At 38.0% G+C, this 22370-nt stretch overlaps 2 protein-coding genes across 5 annotated transcripts; both read left to right on the top strand.

Moving 5' to 3' along the window:
• Positions 1–1548: 1548 nt before the first annotated feature.
• On the top strand, positions 1549–7949 carry klhl6 (kelch-like family member 6). Of its 2 annotated transcripts, none has more exons than XM_040149389.1 (7): positions 1549–1970; positions 2053–2218; positions 3499–3948; positions 4273–4510; positions 5108–5310; positions 6263–6506; positions 6954–7048. In XM_040149389.1, exons 1-6 carry the CDS (start codon positions 1714–1716, stop codon positions 6503–6505), a joined length of 1557 nt encoding a protein of 518 aa, XP_040005323.1. In that variant the 5' UTR covers positions 1549–1713; the 3' UTR covers position 6506; positions 6954–7048. The 2 variants fall into 2 exon arrangements, with proteins under 2 accessions (XP_040005323.1, XP_040005322.1); XM_040149388.1 differs by having other exon boundaries at positions 1550–1970; positions 6263–6476; positions 6954–7949.
• Positions 7950–8412: 463 nt separating this feature from the next.
• On the top strand, positions 8413–21615 carry LOC120801051. Of its 3 annotated transcripts, none has more exons than XM_040147546.1 (8): positions 8413–8945; positions 10499–10792; positions 13145–13324; positions 13848–13955; positions 14296–14358; positions 15218–15394; positions 16505–16780; positions 18032–21615. In XM_040147546.1, exons 1-8 carry the CDS (start codon positions 8897–8899, stop codon positions 18346–18348), a joined length of 1464 nt encoding a protein of 487 aa, XP_040003480.1. In that variant the 5' UTR covers positions 8413–8896; the 3' UTR covers positions 18349–21615. The 3 variants fall into 3 exon arrangements, with proteins under 3 accessions (XP_040003480.1, XP_040003479.1, XP_040003478.1); XM_040147545.1 differs by having other exon boundaries at positions 13055–13324; positions 15218–15316; XM_040147544.1 differs by having other exon boundaries at positions 13055–13324.
• The last annotated feature ends 755 nt before the right edge of the window (positions 21616–22370 follow it).

The raw sequence follows: 22370 nt of genomic DNA, 5'->3' as shown, positions 1-22370 counted from the left end.
AATCTTTCTTCACTGTTGGTTATATATGTCAAAATTTGCATATGTAGGTAGCTCGTGGTGGAGTTTTTTTTTCGGGGGGGGGGACAAAAAACAAAACAGACCGAGATCTACACCTGATGCGATTTAAAAAGCATAAGCAGGGCTGACATACCTTATATGGTGTGACATCAACATCAAATGTGACACTAAATCAATTGGACAAAACTCACGCCATTAATAAAAAACTGAGAAATAAGGCGCTCGTTTTACCTCAACCATAAATGCTCTCTATCGGCATCTTCTGAAATCAACAAACCCCCCATTACTGGAAGTCGTTTCCCTTAGAACGAACCACACTAAACACTTCCAATCAGTTTCTCGATTATTTAATGAATTGATTAACAACATAGGCCTTCCATAATTCAATCATACAGTGAAGTGTATTTGGAGATAAAGGGTCTGCGGTTCAATTGCGTTTCTATGAAACAGCTTGGGTCCAACTTTGACCTATTTCTGCAAACACAGAAACAGGAACTACTTTAAGTGTGGACTCATTGGGACAATGATTGAAACTGTGCTGTAGACCAACGAGGCAATAGTGCCGCTTGGTGGAGAAGACAAGAACATACATTTCTGCTGCAGCTGTGTCTTCCATACTTACTTTTCAGCCTGTAGCCTACACTACTGCTCTGATTGAGCAAATGCTGGGGGACTTTATGTGTCTGTTCGTTAAGCAGATTGAACACTTCTGCGGCGTTGGACAATTAGACACATTCATACCATCCTAGTACAGTAACAGGTGGGATCTCCACTGGAGCTATTAGGGTGCGATGAGATGAGATGAGCTACAGTATAGGTTTAAAGATGTAAGTATGCATAATAAAAAAAACATACAGGATAATGTATCATGTATAGTATGTTATATACACATGCTATACAGTATTAGTACTGTGAAATATACTGTATTTAATAGAAACAGAAGAGAATACTATGATATATGTAGGATATTATATAAAAATACAACAATAACAATATAGTAGTAATATAGTATTATCATATAGTTATATAAGTAAAATAAAGCAATGTAATATGCATTGTTGGATAGTTGCTATGGTAATTACTCCTTATACTAGTAGTATAGGAAGTAGAAGCATAAGCACCTCAGTGGTGATAATGAAGGAGGGGCAAAAGCTGCTCTTACACATTTTACCACCGACAGTCATCCTGCCAGCAAACTTCTGGTAACAAACAGCTTCATGTGATCACAGTCAGTTCTATCCCACTTAGAGTAGTTTAAGACAATAAAAGAAGAAGTGAGATCCTGTTGATAGCAATCCATAGGAACAGAGGATTATATAGTATGTAAAAATGTGTTTTAGATAAAACACTTCACCAACTCTGACCATTATTTGTAGTTATTGCTGTTTGGTGAAGTCTGGTGGAGGAAACCTGAGATCTATGGTATTGAAAAAAGAGGAAAAATAGGTAACTTCGGGGAAATTTACTCAGCACAAGAAGAGGAAGTGTCTAGAAACAAGCATTGCTACATACGTATGTTCCTCACAGAACAGGAATAGGAAGTATGAAGAGAAATGGAAAAAAACAAATACCCATCTCAGAGCGACACCAATGTCGCAAGCGTTAATCAAAGTCGGTTATTTTCCTTTGTGTTTTTACCAATGCAGGTGCACCTAAAGAGGAGAGTGAGTTTCTGAAAAGCTTCTGGTGTAAAAGATGAGTGACTCACTGGAGAGGACCACAGACTGTCCCTTGCCGCTTCTTGGTGATGACTCCAGCCCAGATGAGGAGAGAGAGAACCCGACAGGAGCAAGTGAGTTATGCTGGGAAGATGGAGGTCTACCTGTTGAGCTGCAGAGAGGGATGGAGACTCTGCGTGTGAACAGAGAACTGACCGATGTGATACTGAGTGTTCAAGGCCATGACTTCCCTTGCCACAGAGCCATACTTGCCGCTGCCAGTCAGTATTTCAGGTAAAAACAGCCTAATCTAACATTGTCTTTATTTATCATGATGGGATTTCTGGTTTTACTAACTGAACGTTTTTCTGTGTAGGGCAATGTTTTGCAGTGGCCTGAAGGAGAGTCATGAGGAGTGCGTGCAAATAAAGGGGCTGGACAGTGGGACAATGCACTCTCTCCTGGAGTATACCTACACCAGCCGAGCCCTCCTCACACACTCAAATGTCCAGAGAATACTAGAGGCTGCCAGTCAATTTCAGGTAAAATGACAGTTACTTACAATAAATTTTAAAGAAGATAATCAGTTACGTTACATAACAACAAACCTCATCTGGCACATACACAGTTCCTTGTAAATCAGAAGCAGTCACAGACTTTTAGTGTTAGCATTTGACTGCCAGTAAAGAGAAAAGAAAATTTAAATAATTTGGAAATAATAATTCGGACTGTAAAAACCAAAGGAAATGATTTTTGAAATGATGTTACTGTATATTTTACATAAAGCCACTAACTTCAAAAACCTAATCCTAAAACAAAAACTGAATAAAATCCTAATATCTTCAATAAATAAATCATCAAGTTGAAAAAAAAAATATATATATATATATATATATTTTTTTTTTTTTTTTGGCTTGATCCATTCGAGTCCAAAAGGGTTTTATGGCCTTTCTATGTAAGTGTGATGAGAATTAGATTCAAGATGTGTTGAGCCACCAACAGCAGTTTATAAAGTGTTGATGATATTCATCTAATTTTAATTCAGTGTAATTGAATTATTATCAGTCAGTTGGTACATGTGGTGCATCAAAGGCATGACAGAATCCACTATGTTGCTGAATTATCAGCAAAAAGAATTTAAAAAAAGGAAAGCACTTATTTATTTACATTGAGGAACACAGATTCTATTATGGTGATAACTTTTAGCAATATCATGGTGCTGCTGTAGTGTAGAACCACATTTAAAATCTTCCGATTGTTCTGATCTTCTCACTTTAGACAGTATAGCCACTATAGAGTGCAACAAACATCTTACTGCGTAAGACATGTGCCGCACTAAGAGGGAAGTGAAAGTTGCCCAGTTGTTTACACTCTGGATTGGTTTTCCATACAGGCTTAAATTAACTACACAGCTGTGCCCCACAAGAAGTGAGGCAGGTTCCCCTACTTCTATTCTTCTAGTCCTCACTTCTTCAACAGGCTGTTTTAAGGTTAGGATTTTGTCTAGGATTGAGGTTAGAATTATAACCAGATTAATATTTAGGATACAGTTGTAAGGATACACATGTAAAGGTCTTTATTGTTAAGGCTTTTCATCTTTTTATGGCCCATGACATCGTTTTGGGTTTCCAAGACCATTTACATGTTGTCTTGTCAATTTTAATGTTGCATACGTTTTGAGTTTTATCTGCTTATTCACCACATGAGGTCCTGAGCCCAATATTGAGAAACCTTTTATGTGTATATCAGAGTGCTTAATCAATTTTTAGCTTAAAAGTAATAATGATTCCCAAGCTCACCTTGCTCACCTTGTTTCTTTTAGTTCCTGCGCGTTGTGGATGCATGTGCTGGCTTTCTGAGCAAGTCTCTTCACCTAGAGAACTGTATTGGGATCCTGAACCTGGCTGAAAGTCACGCTTTGTCGGCCCTGAAGACCAGGGCTCAGGACTACATCACCTCTCAGTTCTCCCAGGTGGTCCAGCAGCAGGACTTCCTAGAGCTGCCAGCAGAGTCGCTGGAGACTGTCCTGCAGAGGGACGACCTTGATGTTAAGTGTGAGGAGTGTGTTTTTGAGGCGCTCATGCGCTGGGTGAGAGCCTACCAGGATGAACGCTATCCTTTACTGGCCAGGTTGCTCTCACATGTTCGACTGCCATTGCTGGAGCCAGCATACTTTGTAGAAAAAGTGGAGTCAGATGAACTGATACGCCACTGCAGTGAGACTTTTCCTTCGTTGCAAGAGGCCCGCACCTATCACCTCTCTGGCAGGGAGGTTTGTAAACAGGGGAAATCAAAAACCTGACATGATTTATTTGATATAATACTAGTAAGCCTTTTTAAAAAAAAACATTTTTACCTTTAAAATATCTAAAACACTACGGCTTAACACTTATTAATGGTCTAAACATGTATCACTTTGCCCACCAGGGGCAAAAGCTGTCTTTTAAAATGTTCCATATTTACTGCACTAACAGCCAGTTATTAAGAATAACAATCCCCTTTTTTTGTAGACAACTCACTTTGTGATAAAATTATCTACTGTATTTAAATGTTTTATAGTTTAATGTGCTTACATGCATGTAAAACATTTTTGTAGGTGGTCTCTGAACGGACCAAACCCCGTGTGCAGCACTTTCTATCAGAGGTATTCTTGATCATCGGAGGCTGCACTAAAGATGAACGCTTCATTCCCACTGTCACCTGTTTGGACCCCCTTAGACGCAGCAGGCTAGAGGTTGCACGGCTGCCAATCACAGAGATGGAGGATGAATCCCAAAACCGAAAATGGGTGGAGTTTGCTTGCATCACCTTTCGCAATGAATTGTACATATCTGGTGAGAAAAGTCATGTATTCACGTTTTCATAGAAAGGTTTAGTTCCTGTAAAATGTGTGACCCTTCAAAGTGCACATAAAAGTGAAACTGTTCACCGTCTGCCGATTATGCACCTGCGAAGTTGTACTTTCTACATGTGCTCTCATCATGTATTAATTTTTCTTGGATCTCCATCCTATAAAGAGGTTGTTGTAAATGTTTTCGAGGCCTGTCTTATTTAAATGTAATGTTGTTTTATTAAGTCAATCCATAGTTTACAGCTGAAGAAAACAGCGGAAGACATGGCATTCTCTGCAGTAACAGTTGTTGTGGTATTAGGTGTTTCCCAACTCAGGAACCGACTCCTTAGCTGTGGTTACTTTAACTGTTTAACAGCACATATGCTGTGAAAGTTCAGGCTTTCTCACTGGGTTTTCTGCATATCTTTAATATGAGTGATAAGTCTGTGCCCCAATGTCGAGCAAAGATACAGTCACTACTACAGATTCAGTGACACCTTGATGTTTTGGGATAAAAGCTACAGTGTGTACTGTAACTGTCAGTTTTGTAATTTCAGTTTTGTAGGTGACAGTTTCTGTGATGCTTCTCTTATTGCAGGAGGTAAGGAGACACAACACGATGTTTGGAAATACAGCGGCACCCTGGACAAGTGGATCCAAATTGAGCCCCTAACAAATGGGCGCTGGAGACACAAGATGGCGGTTCAGGGGGGGAAGGTTTACGCATTGGGTGGATTTGACGGAATTCAGAGACTTGCTAGCGTAGAGGCCTACGATCCCTTTCACAATCGTTGGACACAGGTAAAAATACAAAAGTTTGACATAATTTGGTGCTTCACTAAAAATGTTTCTTGAAGCAGTCTATATAAAAAATGACTACAAGAATGTGAAGTAGTGATGAGTAAAAGATTATCACCAACGCTACCATTCCCCTCGGCTCTACAGTGCTTTAGGGCCCTTCAGTGACTTGTTTTAGTTTTAAGCCCTGCAGCTATACTGATGTGACTCCTTCTCACGGCTCTTGTCAGCATTGTTTCCAGTCACAGAGGGCCGACCGTAATCTACCTGTCCCACAGCCATCCTATTTTGTTCACTATCGCTGCAGCAGCAGCAGGCAACTGTTTTCAGCAAAAAAAGCTTAGATAAACCCATGATATGGTACCTGCCCAGCACCAAATGGCAGAACCATGCAGCAGCTAAAGTGCAAGATACTTCCCTAGGGAGTTGGTGAAGAACCAAACAGATTCCAAAGGAGAGTCAGTGTTGGACTTGCATTTATCAAGCGGCCAGAAACACGACTCCATACGAAACCTAATGTTGGGCCATGTCTACTATATGTCTAAATAGGCAACTGTTTGCTAACACACTTGCAATATGAACTTTATAAAGTCGTGTAAGTGTTTTGTTTACAGCTTGGTTCTGCCGCACACAAGTGGCAAAAAAAATCAATTAATGCAGGTTAAAAGATATCTTGCAACCTACTGTGGCCATCTACCCCTCACCCAAAACTTCAGTCTTTTTTCAAAACTGGGAGTGATGTCCTACTCAGACACTGGATTGGGTCCATTCTCTCATTCTTTTTTTTCCCTTTTACTATTATTGCATACATTAGGTGTTAAATACTATACATCTGATGCTCCACAAAGCCTACTGCTTTAAAAAAATATATTCCACATATTCCCTTCTATGTCTGTTAGGCTATACTTCGTCACATATTCTTGATCAGAAGCCCTTCCGGCTTTACTTATTGCAGGTAACACCTCTTACAGTAGGTGTGAGCTCCTTTGCTGCTGCAAGCTTTGACAGATGGATCTACGTGATTGGTGGCGGGCCGAATGGAAAGCTGGCAACTGATAAGGTTCAGTGCTGGGAACCTGGGACAGACTGCTGGGAGCTGCGGGCGCCCATTCCCATTGAAACCAAATGCACAAATGCTGTTACATTCAGGAACTGCATCTATGTAGTTGGTAAGTTGTGGTGGAATATACAAATTTGAGGTATTTATGCTTTAGTTGAAATGTTTTAATTCGTGCTAATCTATACGTCTATGCCATCGCAGTTCAGAGGGAAATATTGTTCTTTTACTCCACTAAATTAATTTGAATACTTGTAGATACAAGTTAAATAGTTAAAAAATTGCCTCTACCTTGACCAACTTACCAGGAAAATCCTACTTTCACATTAATCCTTCTATAATAATAAACCAATAGTGAAACATTCACAGGGGGCATGTTTCTGCATTATGAGCGCTTTTGCTTTTTTTTTTAATTTTAAGTACTTCTGCTAATAAAATTAAAAACTTTTACTCAAGTTATATTTTCAGTGCAGGACTTTTACTTGTGATGGGGTATTTTTATATTGCAGAATACCTACTTTTATGGATCTGTTTATGTATCTATTTATTAACTTTAATATGGTTACCTTTCGATTCTATCTGCTTCCAGGTGGTGCTATGCATGCCATGTACTGCTACTCCCCTCTATGTGACTCATGGTCCCTTGTGACTCGTCTGGGGGAGAGAGCGAGCTGCGCCATCGCTGCCTGTAACAACAAACTCTTCATCACTGGTGGCCGGGATAACAAAAACCAAGTTATCTCCACGGTGATGTGCTGGGATGTCGCCCGAGGGTTGCTGACAGAGGAGTGTGTTTTACCTATGGGAGTGTCGCATCACGGCAGCATGACACTCATGAAGTCCTACACACACATACACCGCATAACACCTGCTCCAGAGTGTCAATGACACAGACTTCTGTGAACAGGACTTTATCGCTGCCGAGAAGGGTAATGAAATGATGCATAAAAAGTGGAATATAAAGTGTCTACAAAGGAGAAAAAATACAAAAATTTTTACCTTACAAAACTTTATTTTTATATGATGTTTCATTCCTTTTTAAAAAAAATACATATTATCATTTGTTGTTTCCATTCTGCCTTAGAGAAAGAAAACTAACAACATTATTAATAACTTAATCACAATCAAGCAATCATACAATAATACAAATTAATAGATAAATAAATAAGTTTCAAAAGAAATGAAAGGAAATCAGTATGAAAATACAGCACATACAAAGACTGAAACGTCATATTAAATCATGGAGTCTGTCAGTGTTTTCTTATAAAGCTGGGGAGGCATTGCCTTCCTTCTAACTCACCACCAACAAAACCATAATATCAGACCTGTGTCAACATCAATATCTCTCACCATTTACACTTGAGCAGTATAATATTATATTACAGCAGCAATTGTTTAAACTTGATTTGATATGGATTAAAATTAATGTAGAGCAGTAATAACAGATTAACGTAGAATTCCTTTTGACAGTTCAACTAATGCATGGTTTCTTGGCTTTTGCAGTTCAATACCAAACATGATGATGTTGCTCACATAATGGAACAATATTTGAATGCAATAAATATATGCATATCAGTAAATAAAAATATGTTTGTGAACACTTGGTTTGACCTATTCTCATGTACTAAACGTGTGTGGGTGCGTGTGGCTGTCTTCCAGCGAACTCTGCCATCAAGAGTTGAATATAATTCAGACTTTTGTTTTATTCAAACCAATATTCCGTCTTAAATATGTGAAGACATATCTGAAGTTTAATCTAAAACAACCACTGGATTTTCCCATCTGCACACTGCAAACGTGGTCAAAGAAACTTACAAACCTTTGAGTCAAACAAATCACTGAAAATACTGGTTTTACTATTCCCAGGTATTGCTTGAACTCCAGACGCATTTCTACTGCAGCATACATCTCACAGAGGTCAGAAAAAGAAAAAAAAACATCTTGCACCAACAACCGGTATCAACAACCAGGTCCACAGTCAAACAAAATAGTCGAGCTTTCGTGATATTTTCAAACTAAAACGGTGCAGACTGATGGGGAGAGAGGGAAAACACTCCACTGGTGCAGGAGTAGATGAACAGATAGATTTGGCTGTGTGCACATGAAAATATGTTTTAAATAATTCTTCTATATTCCGAAGAATGTGGACGTGACATGTTAATTTACAGGCTTCCAAGGTCACTGTTACCTACCGTGATGTCGATGTGTGGAAACAATGGCCAAGTTTCCAACTTATTGTGAAGGTCTGGGAACTCAAAAGACCGGAAACGCAGGTGTTGCACCTGGATATTTCTTCGGACAAATATATTTTGGCTCGGGGGCCACAAGTAAACACACCTCTCGGTTTGCTTGCGCAGGCACTGCTGAGGGTTTTTGCTTTGAGCCTGAGCAAACGTACTCGAGGGAAACTAACACATCACCTTTTCGACCGTGTACTTCGGGGAAACGACGACAGTTACACCGTTTACCCCGAGCACACGAATTGAAAGTTCGGGGGTAAAGCAACGGCCGCGCACCTATGAGTTTCCTGAAATGGCTCAATGGTATTTCCTGGCCTGTGGTATCTTAACATCCTGCCTAGGTAAGTTGCACATGGTTGCGCTGATTTTATTTATTTATTTATTTTTGTATGGACATGAAAAGTACAGTGCAGAGAGCTGGCAGATTTACACGCAGGCCCCACACGTCAAGGTACTGATTTATCTAAGGTTCAACAGTTCATGTTTTCACACAGCAAGTTAAAAAAAAAAACACATGCGCCTGTTGTAGGCTATAGATTGCAAAGATTGACGTATCGTTTTTCAACACCTTTGTTGACAGACTTTTTTTTTTTTTTTTTTTTTTAAATATGCCTACTGTTTAATTTCTAGCTGAAGTTATTACTTAAACACAGCATTATTTCTGATACTAAGGGAAAACCAAGAAATACACCAAACTTATAACCATTTACGCAAATGATTTACATCGACTTTAAGCTTGTAGTTACACTTGAACATAATACAACAACCCTTTAAGTTACCTACTTTCCTTTTGTCAGCTTACACTGTATCATTTTTGTTGACACTTTGTGGTACTTCTTGGGGCTGTAGTTTGTGTAGTTTTATGTTAGACTGAATAGTTTTGAAGTGTTTGACAATACAGTCGTGACTTAAGGTCTTTATATTTGCTTTTCAACTGCATCACATGGTCTTCATCAGTTTGATTATTAAAATAGTTGCCGATTCATTTTCTGTCTGTCCACTAATTCATGGATTAAGTAATGGTTGCAGCTCTAATTTAGTCCGTAAAACATCAGAAAACAACAAACTGTCTGCACTATCCATCACAATTCAACAAAAAAGTCTAGCATGATGCAGTCAGAGTGGTTGATGCTTGACATCAACACTCTAAAACCTAAGGATATTCATTTTACTATCACAAAACACAAAGAAAAGTGAGAAATTCCAACAATTTAGAAGATGGAACGAGAAAAAAAACAAAATTACTGAAAATTCATCTATTATCAAAAAAGCTGACTAATTGATTAATCGCCTAATCGTTTGAGCTCTGAATCAGTCATCTCTGTGACGCCAACCTTAAGTTAAGCCTTAAGCCAGACCATGGAGGCCAGTGCTGTGGGAAACGCTATTTAAAGGGGAAACAGACTTAGACATAGCACCCATTTCCATTCAGTCTGTTCAGGTGTGCCCAGCTGTTGTCACGTGAACGAAGTTCCATACTTGGGTCACGTGATGACAGCGAAACCGTCTCCGTCACGACTGAACAAGCTCTATCTGCTGCTAAACACTGTGAAATTCAGTTGAAAGCTCCAGAAGAAGACAGTAAGTGGAGTATTAGTTGAGATTTTTAGGTTAAACTATATATTTCAAGGTCAAGGCTGAACACTCTCGCTTACATTGAAACTCTCAGTGACAGCAAAGTCTGAACATTATAAGCTTCGTACGAATAGGATTTATTGGAGATTTATTTATATTAGATTATATCACATTGTGAAGGTGTTCCGAAAGAATTAGCAACTAAATTTACATTAGAGAAGTCTTGTGTTGTTACCATATCCTTCAATGTTTAAAATATACTAAACTCTTTAACACGTTATCCTCCATTTTTCCACACCTCTCCATTCTCTGTGTCTAGTTTCTGGGCAGCCTCAAACATATGGCCTCCCGGGGCAGACGTTCCACCTGAAGCCACACGTCACTGGACAACCTGATCATATTCTGTGGAAGCATAATCGCGACAAAGTGGTAGAGTTTAATGGCAGGGAGGAACAGGTGTACGACCGGTTTCACAACAGGGTCACTCTTGACTGGGTCTCTGCAGAACTAAACATCACAGACCTCCGATATGAAGACAGTGGAGAATTTGAATTGGAAGCATTCATAATGAACAAAGATGTGCATCATTCACATTATAAATTAAAGGTCATAGGTAAGTTTTTCGACAAAGTGGCTGTATACCTATATACAGTTGATTGATCAGTTTTCTAAACATGGGTACCTGCATTATGTAGCAAGAAGCTGATGTGTTGCTATAGCAACTTGAACAATGAACAAATTTTTGACAAGTCATCGCTCTCAGGACAATGGAACCATTCATATGAACAGATTTGGTCTCAAGATGCATATACGTCCACTTTAAGAGAATTTGTGACTCCTCTTTTAACGTATTTAGAATTTTTCTCTCAGGTTCGAACGAAATTCACCAGTCTCTATGCAGTATCACCCTCTGTTGCATGTGACAGTGTAATGTCACCTGCTATAGGCTATAATATTCTCTGGCATTTCTCTGGTAACACATGGCATTTATCGGGCTGAAACAAGCGTTTTATGACACGTTTGTCCAGTGAAGAGAGTTTGTTGAGTCCGACTAGGAAGGTACGAGCCGAGGAAAAAAGTAAGAGAGATTTAGGACAAGAATACAAATGTGTTCTTCAGTGAGGCCCCTTGTCAGTTAATGTCATGGCCAAAATGATCACACAAAGAAAAGAGGCTACCTGCAGTGAAAAAGAAGGATATTAGGTTCCTTAGTAGCCTTTGCCACTACCGGTGACGTATTGGATTTTTTTATGTTTTACAACTCTGAACCACAGTGTTAATGCCTGCAATGGGGGACACTGTACATAGAACAACCGTTGTCCGGGAATGAATTTCAGAAAAAGCTTCTGACTCACTAATATAAAACTATTAAGACCTGAAAGGGGTATGGTAGTGGGAGATATTTCTACTATAAAGGCACTGGACCTTTGGCACGGTTTGTGTTTCAAATTGTAAATTTCATCATGGTCAGGGATGTATTGAGAATTTTTGGAACTTTCTAAAATTAATTTTATAGTTTTTTAATTGCAATTTCATGTGAAATTGGCAATTCAGAATTTTTTTAGTTTTTGTAGTATAAATCATCATGTAAACAGAGTAGCAGTATCAGATTTAGGACTTTTTTTTTAGCTGCATGCACAGTTGCTCTCTGGTCAGCAACTTTTTCTCACCTGAAATGTTTTTCTCACCAACAAGTAACACTGTGAAGAACTGAAATGGGTTCAAAAGTTAATGATGCGCATTTTTGTAGGTTCAAGGCTTTCTGTGTTCAAATCCACTACTACATTTCTTAAGAAGATTTTACAGCTTGCTCTATGGGGGTCAGGGTGGAAGCTCAACAAACCATTCACACATTAGCCTGTATAACTGTATATAAACTAATTAAAACCCGCTCCAATTTGACCAACAATAAAATGCTACATGCATAATGATGCGTCAGTATTTACAATCAAATAATGTCATATATAATAGTATACATACATTAGTCACAGAGTACATTTTACTGTAGAACCAGTACTTTTACTTTTGATACTGTAAGTTCAGTTTGCTGTGAATACTTGTTTATCTTTACGTTGAGGAATTTTGAAAGCAAGGCTGTTACTTTTAATGGAGTATTTTTACATCGTTGTATTAAAGATCTGTGTACTTCCTCCACCATTGCCGACGCCCAAAAGTAAATCCAGATATCAAAGCCAGTATTATCTCTTAATATGTCACCTATAAAAACGCATTTTTTAGTTAGTGTATTTGCTTTGCTTTTTATTATGGCTGCGGTATCAACCGAGGGACTTTGCTCTCTAGAAATTAATGGTGGTTTGTTCCTGAAGCTGAAGACAATATACCGTTACCTTCAGTGCCAAAGTAGGAATTACTGTGATTTTCTTATATTGCAGTACAAAGTCTTGGTTTTGACCGTAATGTTATGTAGCAGTCGGTATGTATTTCCTTTAACCGTGGCAGCATTCTGTCACTAAAGCTGTCTCAGTCTAGCCTTAACCATACTGTGACAATAATTTGTCATGACCATGATGTTTCCCTACCCTTAAACAAAGTAGTTATAGTTGCCTAAACCTATTTATACCTTAAACACAGGGGCATAATTATTGATGACTGCCAGTTTAGTTATTTTATTAATTTAATTCAGTCATATTTTTTCATTCATATGTCTTTAATGTGTAACTACAACTCGTACAATATATCTTATCATTCTGATAAGCACTTTATGCCCTTTATAACCTATATCACATTTAAAGTGTTGGTTCATGAATGTAATGTATGTTATTACATAAATCCATGCAACATAAGGGAATCATTTATTTTCTCTGTTAGGTTTGCATTAATGTATTTATTTCCATTTATATATATATTTCTAAAGATAAGGTTGCCAAACCCACCATATCCTGTGAGGTGAATAATGGCAACTCTACTGTAAATGGAACCCAGGCAACGCTGATGTGCTCTGCAGATCCCACACACCCTCAGTCCTCAATGAAGTTTGAGTGGGGCTCAGGTGGAAACCCGCAGCCTGGCGCCGAGTTAACAATATCTCTGGAGGATGAACATGATGATAAAAAATACACTTGTAGGGTGAGCAATCCTCTGACCGTTGAAACAGCTACATTCACTGCAAAGGATTGCTTCTCTGGTAAGATATCTCTCAAGTCTACTCTACTGTATATTTAAAATTTATGCTGTGGAATTCGTCATTTTCAAGTAAATGTACTTTCAGAAAATAATTTGTATGGATATTCTTAGTATGTACCCGCCAAATATACCCAACAAGGGTTTCATTAAAAAGAAACATTACCTGCAGTGTGGCACTGACGATGACACTAAATGTGAAGCAGAGGCTTCAAACTCAGCTGAGCTTTATTTTTATCCAGTGCTGACAGGAAAGTAAAAACAAAATGGAACACAAATGATGTGTTCATCATGTGTCTACAATCAATAATAATGATAATGGAATACATTTATTAAATCTCTTTGCATAAGCAATTTCAAAGTGATTTACAAAATGAATATATCCTTTGGTTGTAGTATCAGGAAGGACTGCAGAGTTCATGTTCAAAAACCTAGACTGAAATGTTGAGTTATAGTAGTACATGAATATTGTTTTACTAATGAATGTAAGACGTTTTTGTAACTTTGGCTTTTGTGTTTCTGTGCAGATGAAAGTCCAAAGTCTGTAGCACTGGCTGCAAGCCTAGCCACCACCATTTTAATAGGACTACTCCTTTTGGTTTTGGGCGTAGTGTTCTGCAAACAAAACAGTAAAGGTACAGTTAAAAAATGACACCTTAGCCAGAGAATTTGTTCCCAAAATTATTTCATTTTCAGCAACTGAGATAGCAGATAGAGCAGATACACACTGAGAATATATATTCAGTGATGTATTCCCAAAGCTATATGCAACAGTTGACTAAATGTAATAATAAGTTTTATACAGGGAGAGATTCTTTGTTATTTAGAGATCAAAAGTTCTTCCAGGTCTACCAACTGTATGTATAGAGAGCTATTTACGTGCAGCAGTACAGAACACCAGCCACTGCTGTTACTGACTCTGATCTTCAGAAAGGATGAAACAAGAACATACTGTTTCTTTCTTCTTTTGTCCAGCATGTTTTGCAGAAAGAAGCAAAGGTGATTTGGAAAAACAGTTGCCACCTGATAAAACAGAAGGTATGATACTGTATGTTTTCAGTGGTCAGTCTAAGATGTAGGGCTGCAAGTGTCACATGTTTTCAGTATCAATTACTGTTGTCAGTTAAATTTCTGTCGCTAATAATAATTTCAGATGAGAGAACAAGCAGTAGACACAAATGATGCTCATGAAAATAATGATGGTGTTATTTTGGTGCTGCTTGAATTGCAGAGCAGCTGAACATGTTTGTTTAAATGAGTGTTTTGTACATACTTGCTTTTCATAATAAAGACACTTATGGAAAAGCAAAGAAAATTTCAGAAGAAAAGGAATTTCATTAAATTTAGCACATTAAAGACCTGACCTATTACTGAGTACTTTCTGTTTTTATCTATTTTCCTGTTTCTGTTAAATTCTTTTTTTCCCTCTTTTTTCTGTTTATAATTTTTCAGAATATGCGCGTTTCGACAATGACCAGTTATTTCAGCCAAATGAAACACAAGCAACAGATTATGCATGTTGACTTAATTACTTTCATTTGGCTGGTGCTGACTGTTCATTGTGTAAAGGTAGTGTTGCAGATAAGAGCTAGAAAGCACTCGGAGAGCACGTAACTCCAAAGCTACACAATCTTTTAAATTAAAGTGAATAATTAGTAATAGAGCATGTTGGGAAATTTTTAATAATTTGCACTTGGACTGAGGTCAATAAAGAAAACCCACATTGATAGTACATCATAGGCCATATATAACAGATTTTTCAATCAAATAAGTGCAGATCTTCATGATTTTTATTTTTTATTGATGATGGACATTCTGTCTAATATCTCTTGCATCTTTCATTTCTTTCTGTCTTATTTGAGAGTTACATTACATTTTGTATTTTATTCTGTTTCAGAGTCAGATAAGGAGACAGCTGAGGACGAAGAATGTAGGCCTTTTCTTGACAGAGCAGCCACACTCCCTTGTCCTCAGCGACTTGGCCATTTGAACCAAGGTAATAGGAATATGAAGCCTAACCTCCTTGATAGCACTCACAAAAAAGACATAGCCATAGACTTGGACAAAGGAGAAGGTAAAGGCTGCTTAATATGTTCCCTGGCTTGGGGTGTTTTTATGTAGCTGTTTTAAGCTGTAAGCAGGTTTATCCCAAATTTTACTGTCGCTCGGAAATGTGTTTATGTGCTACAACAATAGTAAAACCTGGGTTTAAAGCAAATTGATAGAAAAACACTTTGTAATAATGGTGAAAGAACATTCTGCATTGTTTACTTTCTCTCTGAGTGTCATTTTTCTAGTAATAAAATTTACAAAAGAAAATATCCGTCCTATGCTTCAGCCAGATGACTGAATGGCACAAGCACTGACAGGGAGTGGAAAAAAACATTCTTACTGAAATTATTCAATATAGTAATAAAACATCCACAAATATTTAGAATTTTTTTCCTTTATCTTCTCATTTTGCCCAGGAAGGATTCCTTCTTTAATTCCAAATATCTCAAATTTGGTCAGTGTAGATTCAATTTTTTTAAAAATGTGTGTTAAAAGCAGGTGTAAAGACTGTGTTTTGATCGATGCCTTTGTTCAATTTAATATACCTGTAATAATTAGCTAACAACACAATTCTTAGAAAATGGATTGTTAGCTTAATTAACAGCTGCAACTAATTCTTATTTTCATTACTTCATCTGTTTCTTATTTTTTGAAAAAAACGATTAATCATTTAATCTGTAATATGACATACAAATTGGAAACCTAAGTTGACTTAAAATATTAATCAGTAATTGAAATTAGAGTTGATTAATTAATCATGTTATTGTTTCAACACTACTTGCCTGTGTTGCAGAGGCCCAGGTTGGATTCTCTCGCTTTTAGACCTTTTTCTAAGCTTCGAATTTTATTAGAGTTTAGAAAAGAATGTTTTTACCTGATTGATTCCTTTTATGAGAAATAGCAATGCTTTTGAAGAGTTACACTCCAGTGTCTCAGCTTTAAACATAACTGAAATCAAGGTATACTTTAATCCGATTAATCATGTTATTGTTTCAGCACTACTTGATGTTAACATCACACATTGCTCCTAACTGGACTATTTGACACCCAACTCCTCTGACTGCTTCTCTATGGTTTGATGTCTTAAAGCATTCTTTTTCTATAATTTCTTTTTCCTGGGTTTCGGGTTTAGAGAGGAGCACAGACAAGGATGAGAAAACTGTTTCTCCTCCTTCCCCTCTGGGTAGAAAGCCATCTTTTTGTCAGGATCCGGACAATCTTCCTAGCAACGACAAAGGAGATGCAGATGCAGATGCAGATCAGTCCAGAGGACGTACAGAGGAAAAGGTCCCGGAGTGTGATTGTTCAGACTCTGAGAAGGCAAATGAACCAGACCCAGCTGGTGTGTTGGACTGTACGGAGGACACACAGTCTGATGTTGAACCAGCCACTGCTCCTGCACAGCCAGGTTTGGAAACCACTATCCAAGCTAGATTCAGTCTCACGGGGGGAAAAAAACTCACACACAGGCTAACACAAAAGAAACTAACCGTCAAGAAAAAGGCAGTAATATTGGATTTATGGGGTTTTTTTTCACTATGCTTAGCTATTTCCTATTTAAACCTAGCAATGACTGCAAATGTTAAATGTTGGATGTGACAAAACACCTGAGAGCTGCATTATTCGTTTCAATTATTCAAATCAAATTCAGACACATCATCTGCGGCACCCAAAATCCTATGAACCAGCTAAAATCAAGCTTTGGAACTTTCTCAGTGTCTAGCATGGTGCCTGTAAACTGGGCGTATGTCCTTTGAGTTTCTGGCCACTAATGTCGTGAAGTCTCGCATCATCCAGTTAAGAAATATTTCCAATTTAAGTCATTTAAGGGTAAATTGCATGTATGTGTTCATATCATACTGGGTAGATTACTGCAACTGTTCTATTCAGGGAATCATTTGAAAGACCATCTCCTGCCGCTATTTTATAGAAAATGCTGCTGCCAGGCTGTTAGGTTCATATGCAAGCAGCCATTGGTTAGCTTTTGAGATTTATTTGACTTGTAATTTTTTTATGCTAAGTCATTTTTTTAATAGTGTTTAACCATACTTTATTTTTTCTTCTTTATCTCTCATGTATAATTTACTGTTCTTTTGTGACGCTTTTAGTATTTCGTCTCTGTTTTCATTAATATGTTCTTTGGCTGGGGTTGTTTCATTCTGCGTCATAAGGCAGTCATCTAAAAAGGTGTCATTTTAGAAAAATGCTATACAAATTATTTTTATCATTTTTATTGCTTTAAACATTTATCTAATTCAAATGACTTTGCATCTTGTTTGGATAGACACGCTAAGTTGTTGAAATAAGAGTCGGAATTGGCAATTGAAACATTTTTTTTCAGTCTACAGTACAGTAGAGTGATGACAGTGAGAGATTGGCATGTATTTAGAATCCGTAATGTGATATTATTTTGGGCAGTACTGTACCATAGAGCAAGAAGAGAACCTGTGCTTGATTCATTCATTTATTTGTTTTAATGCAGTCCATTGATTACATGGTAAATGATTTCTTAGCTTTGCTCACTGCTAAAACTTCCATCAACTAAGACTGATTCTGACTGATTTTAAAACCAAGACTGCCTTGACTTAACCCCTTTGCAAACTCTTAGCAGACAGGTGCAGTTTTGATACTAACTTCTTTACTCTTTTTACTGTTTCAGAGTCAGAGAAGGCGTTAGATGAGAATGAGGAAGCAAAGTCCCCTCCTGCAAATGGCATCTTGTCTCCTACTGCTCAGCCATGTTCGCCTTTGACCCAAAACTCCACAGATATGGGAACTAAGGACACTGCTGGTGGACATAGGGAAGATGCCAAGTCAGATCAGGCTAATGGAGAAATTTCAGAGAAAAAATCCAGAGAATCTGACTCACCAGTCTCAGAGGAAAGAAATGTATCAGTTGACTCTAGTGAGGAGAGACAGTTGTCCACCGTTCCTGAACAGAATAGTTCAGAAGCAGCTTTGCATGAGCAAGATTGAAGCCTGTCACAGGGAGAAACACACACAAGAGAAGACGACCAGCTAGAAACGGAAACAGTATCTGAAGATGACAGTGAATCAGATACTGTAGGTAACAGGGAAGAAATAGATACAGAACAGAATCTATCTTTCGAAACCTTTCAGCAACCTCAGAGCCCCACACAAACAAAACCAGACAACAGTAAAACCAATGCCTTTCAAGAGTCTATGAACACTGCCCATGCAGATCCAGACCAAGAACCATTAAGGAAGACCAGGTATGCACCAGATGAGTCTGAGGTACAGCCAGACAGCAGCACAGCAGAGACAGATAAAGGGCAGGGTGATGGTATAACTGATGAGACAAATGAGGACCAGTCTGGCCCAAAAGAAAAAAAGCCTGGCAATGAATACCTGAGTGGGGATACAAGAGAAAGCTGAAGTTGTTTAATAGGCCTGCATTCAACTGGGCGATCTGAAAATTAAAAAATAAAAGAAGGAAGTAGACAGTGAAGCGAAGTTACAAATACAACATAGCAGAGGGCAAAGGAATAAGATCAATACAAATATGTAAAGGGGCACTTATGAGTATGGAGGACATTCAGTCAAAGACATTCCAAAGGAGGACAAATATTCACTGTGGGACTGACACAAGTACAACAGAGTTAGCTCCTTTTGTACATAGTTAAGGACAAGAGACTAAATGAGCCTGAAATTGTACTACAGAAATGACAGTTTGTACGATGTGGCTGACAGAGTACCAGACGTTAAACACAGAGTACAGAAAAAGTATTGCTTTCATTTACACTTGTTAGTACTCTTCTCTTAAGATTTCCCTGGTCCTGTTACTTTTAACTCCTTACCTACTTTTAATATCATTCATGTAATGTATTTAACTAGCAGCTGCATTTTATATTACATTTTTTATTGTCTGTTTTTTAAAGGTAACATAAGAGGTTTCTACTGATGATGCTACATTTTCTATAAATCAAGTAAGCACCTATACTGTATATTTAACTCGCCACAATATAACAAGTAAACGCTAATCTTATGAAGAAATAAGTTTAGTTGGATGTGCAGTGACTGTGTCAAGGCTAAAAGGGGACAGTAATATCAGAATCAGAAACCCCTCTGGATTCATAAAGGACTTAACAACACAGTGGAGTCCAAAGTCTCAGACTTTTGGACCCCACTGTAAAGGGTAACCCCCACGCATGCGTTTAAAAATCAGTCATCAGATATCTATCTGTTCTTCCATGTAATTAAAAAAGAATGTCATATGTCTTTTATATGTGCTAATCCATAGCTGTGATAATACTTGAAATTTTTCACAGGTCAGGTTATCTTTGTAATTATATTTTAATGATTGTTCATTAATTATTTTGTGATTTTTGTTTGTGTTTTGTTTACTTTTTTCTTGCTGTAGTTTTTGATGATGTTTTGAACAACCTTCAGTGCACTTACCTGTACAGACAACGCTAATGCATAGCATGATATATATCAAGAGCTTGGATTCCTGTTTCTTTGAATTGTAAAAAAAAAAAAAAAAAAAAGAAAAATTAGTAATAGTGCCCGAATGTTCATTGAAAGTTGCAGGGTTTGCTTGTAGATTTCATTAAAAGTTGAAGGAGGGGTTAATGGTGACATGAAATTCAATACACTCGCTATGAATTAAGAGAAAAATAAGGTAATACACTGATGTTGAACTGAACTTACTCACATAGAAAAAAGAAAAAAGGGATTTACAAAGTAACTGTAAGAATATTGTTGTGTCGGTAGGGGGCACTGTTTATCAGTCTTTACCTCTAGTCATGGGCTGATTTTCAAACTGGGGTGTGAGAAATTACTTCTTTTCAAGACCTCAGCACTGAGATGGTTGAAGGACATTCCTGGCTAAAAAGGCATGCTTATCAAAAACACTGTAGAAGAATGTAATACTGAAATGTGGCTTTACAGGAATTTACTGCGGAACATTTATCTAAAGTCTAAAACATTCATATTTGTGATATTGCCTTGTGCTCAGGACAGGTTTTGATAAGGGGCTGTGAAAATGCAGTGTGAGTCTGAGCTGGTTCAAGCATATAATTCAGAAAAGTTCAAAGAAACATGTCTTATTGGACAATTGCATCGAAGTTTGTATCAGTAACGGAGTACATGCACATTTCATTTTAGGTCTACAGTGAATTCAGTGAGGAACAACACAACTGCCAAAGTAAACCAGCAGTCAAGTCAACCAAACTGCTCAGTGATGTAATAAATCAGGTTCACCCACCGCTCAATGACAAGCTGTTGTAGATTTCTAAGGGCACTGGTTGGGCTACGTGAGAAAGTTATGCAAGATTAGTTTAACCTCCGAGTCACAGAGAAGTCTGTGATCTGCTACCACCTGACCTTTGGGTTCAGGGCACAAGCAGAGAATGAACACTATCATATTTCTGTGGTCGCAACAAATACTGAGGGGATGTTAGAGTATTGAATTATTTGTGGAGATTGGGGGCCTCTGCCTCTTCAGACGAGGATCACAGTGTGGTTCCACTGAGACATTGTTGATGTGTTGACGGCAGCAGGGAAGCTCACGTCCTGGCTCTGAGTCTTCCAGTGGAGCAGTGCTTTGTTTTTCCATGCCAACATGTTTTATATAAGTATCTTTTCTCTGGGATGATTGCTATAGCAGTGGGGCTTTTTTATGTTTTCCTAGATATTGAAAAAATGCAACAATAGCATGTCAGCCCATGTTGTACAACTGGCCAGGGCATGCCCTTTAATGCAAGAATGGTTGTTTCCTTTTCAACACCTTATAGTCATATTACATTGGAGTGTAGTGTTCTCTCAGATACAAGCCCAATTATACTTTTCCCCTCAGATTGTTTAGGATCTTTTTGGCCTTGTTGCAATAGGAGAGAGGGGGAAAAAAGAGGAATGGGCCACCCTCCAGAACTGCCTTTTATACCAGGTTGATTAGCATGCTGGGTTGTTTAAATTGCCTCCTGGAGGGCTGACGTGAAATCGAACAATATCCTCTGACTTTAGAAACTAGCCACATAGCTTCTCATTTATTTTTATGCAGAGTTAGGACAGAGTATTGGCACCGCTCCACTGCTCTGAGGAAGCGGAGCCCAGGGACACCAGGTCTGGGTAGGTTAGGACAAATCAATTAATATCAGCTCATAAAAGTTCTTGGCTCTTTCTGGGCCATACTTTATTGTGACAGTGCAACCTGGGCGCCGGCAATAATTATGTTGATAAATTGTTAAGTGTGGTTTAGACACAATAATGAAATAATATCCCTTTCCTATCTCTATAAAAGACTTTATTTAAAACCTGATTGTCTTTGGACCCTGCTTTTACCATATGAGAAGTAAAGGCAGAGCATTGTTTGTCATAGTTATTATTATCCCATATTTAACAATCCCTCTAGGGTGATGATGTTTATGACTGTATATTTGGGTCCAACTTAAACCCTATGCTTTTATTTTTCTTTTAACATTTGGTCATCATGTAAAATTCAAGTGAGCCCAAGGCTGCAAGATTATTATACCCATGGCAGTATCCAACAGCGTGGAAACACTTATTAATATACTACTTATATTCCTATAAATGCTACATATGGGACTGATAAAATAGGTATACGGTAGAAGATTGAAAAGATGTTTGACTGTCCTCACTGAACCAAGCATGATCTCAGTAATCAGAGGTAGTTTAAGTAACTTCAAATATATCTCAGTTCCTTTGTGAGGCCTTGCTCTGCAAGGGTAGGGGGCTGACCAGATCATTTCAGAGATTTTTGCATGCTATAATGTTGTCATTACTCCACTATTAAGGAACTTAATTTGAGGATGTTATCCACTCCTTGGGTGTGTTTGAACAACACAGGGTCTATCAGACACAACACTGTTGCCATGTACGTATTTGGTGACCACAATATAAACACTGGTTATTAGACCTCCTCCTGGATGAATGAAGGTGTGCACAGTAGCAGCCATGTTTGCGTGAATCTTGTGGTGGGTTCCTTCCCATCAAGACAGTTTAAAGCTAATTATAAA

This window comes from Xiphias gladius, chromosome 16 (assembly GCF_016859285.1).
Source record: "Xiphias gladius isolate SHS-SW01 ecotype Sanya breed wild chromosome 16, ASM1685928v1, whole genome shotgun sequence".
In the NCBI taxonomy this organism is placed as follows: domain Eukaryota; kingdom Metazoa; phylum Chordata; class Actinopteri; order Istiophoriformes; family Xiphiidae; genus Xiphias; species Xiphias gladius.
The sequence above is the reverse complement of the archived record's forward strand: the minus strand, read 5'-3'. Positions and strand labels throughout refer to the sequence as shown.

What these genes read in the sequence shown, in the direction of transcription:
- klhl6 (XM_040149388.1), top strand. Translation starts at nt 1,714, where the DNA reads ATGAGTGACTCACTGGAGAGGACCACAGACTGTCCCTTGCCGCTTCTT. An exon ending in ATCACCTCTCTGGCAGGGAG is followed by an intron (nt 3,949 to 4,272) that starts GTTTGTAAACAG and finishes ACATTTTTGTAG; the next exon opens with GTGGTCTCTGAACGGACCAA. An exon ending in GAACTGCATCTATGTAGTTG is followed by an intron (nt 6,477 to 6,953) that starts GTAAGTTGTGGT and finishes ATCTGCTTCCAG; the next exon opens with GTGGTGCTATGCATGCCATG.
- LOC120801051 (XM_040147544.1), top strand. Translation starts at nt 8,897, where the DNA reads ATGGCTCAATGGTATTTCCTGGCCTGTGGTATCTTAACATCCTGCCTA. An exon ending in TGCAAAGGATTGCTTCTCTG is followed by an intron (nt 13,325 to 13,847) that starts GTAAGATATCTC and finishes GTTTCTGTGCAG; the next exon opens with ATGAAAGTCCAAAGTCTGTA. An exon ending in GCCACCTGATAAAACAGAAG is followed by an intron (nt 14,359 to 15,217) that starts GTATGATACTGT and finishes ATTCTGTTTCAG; the next exon opens with AGTCAGATAAGGAGACAGCT.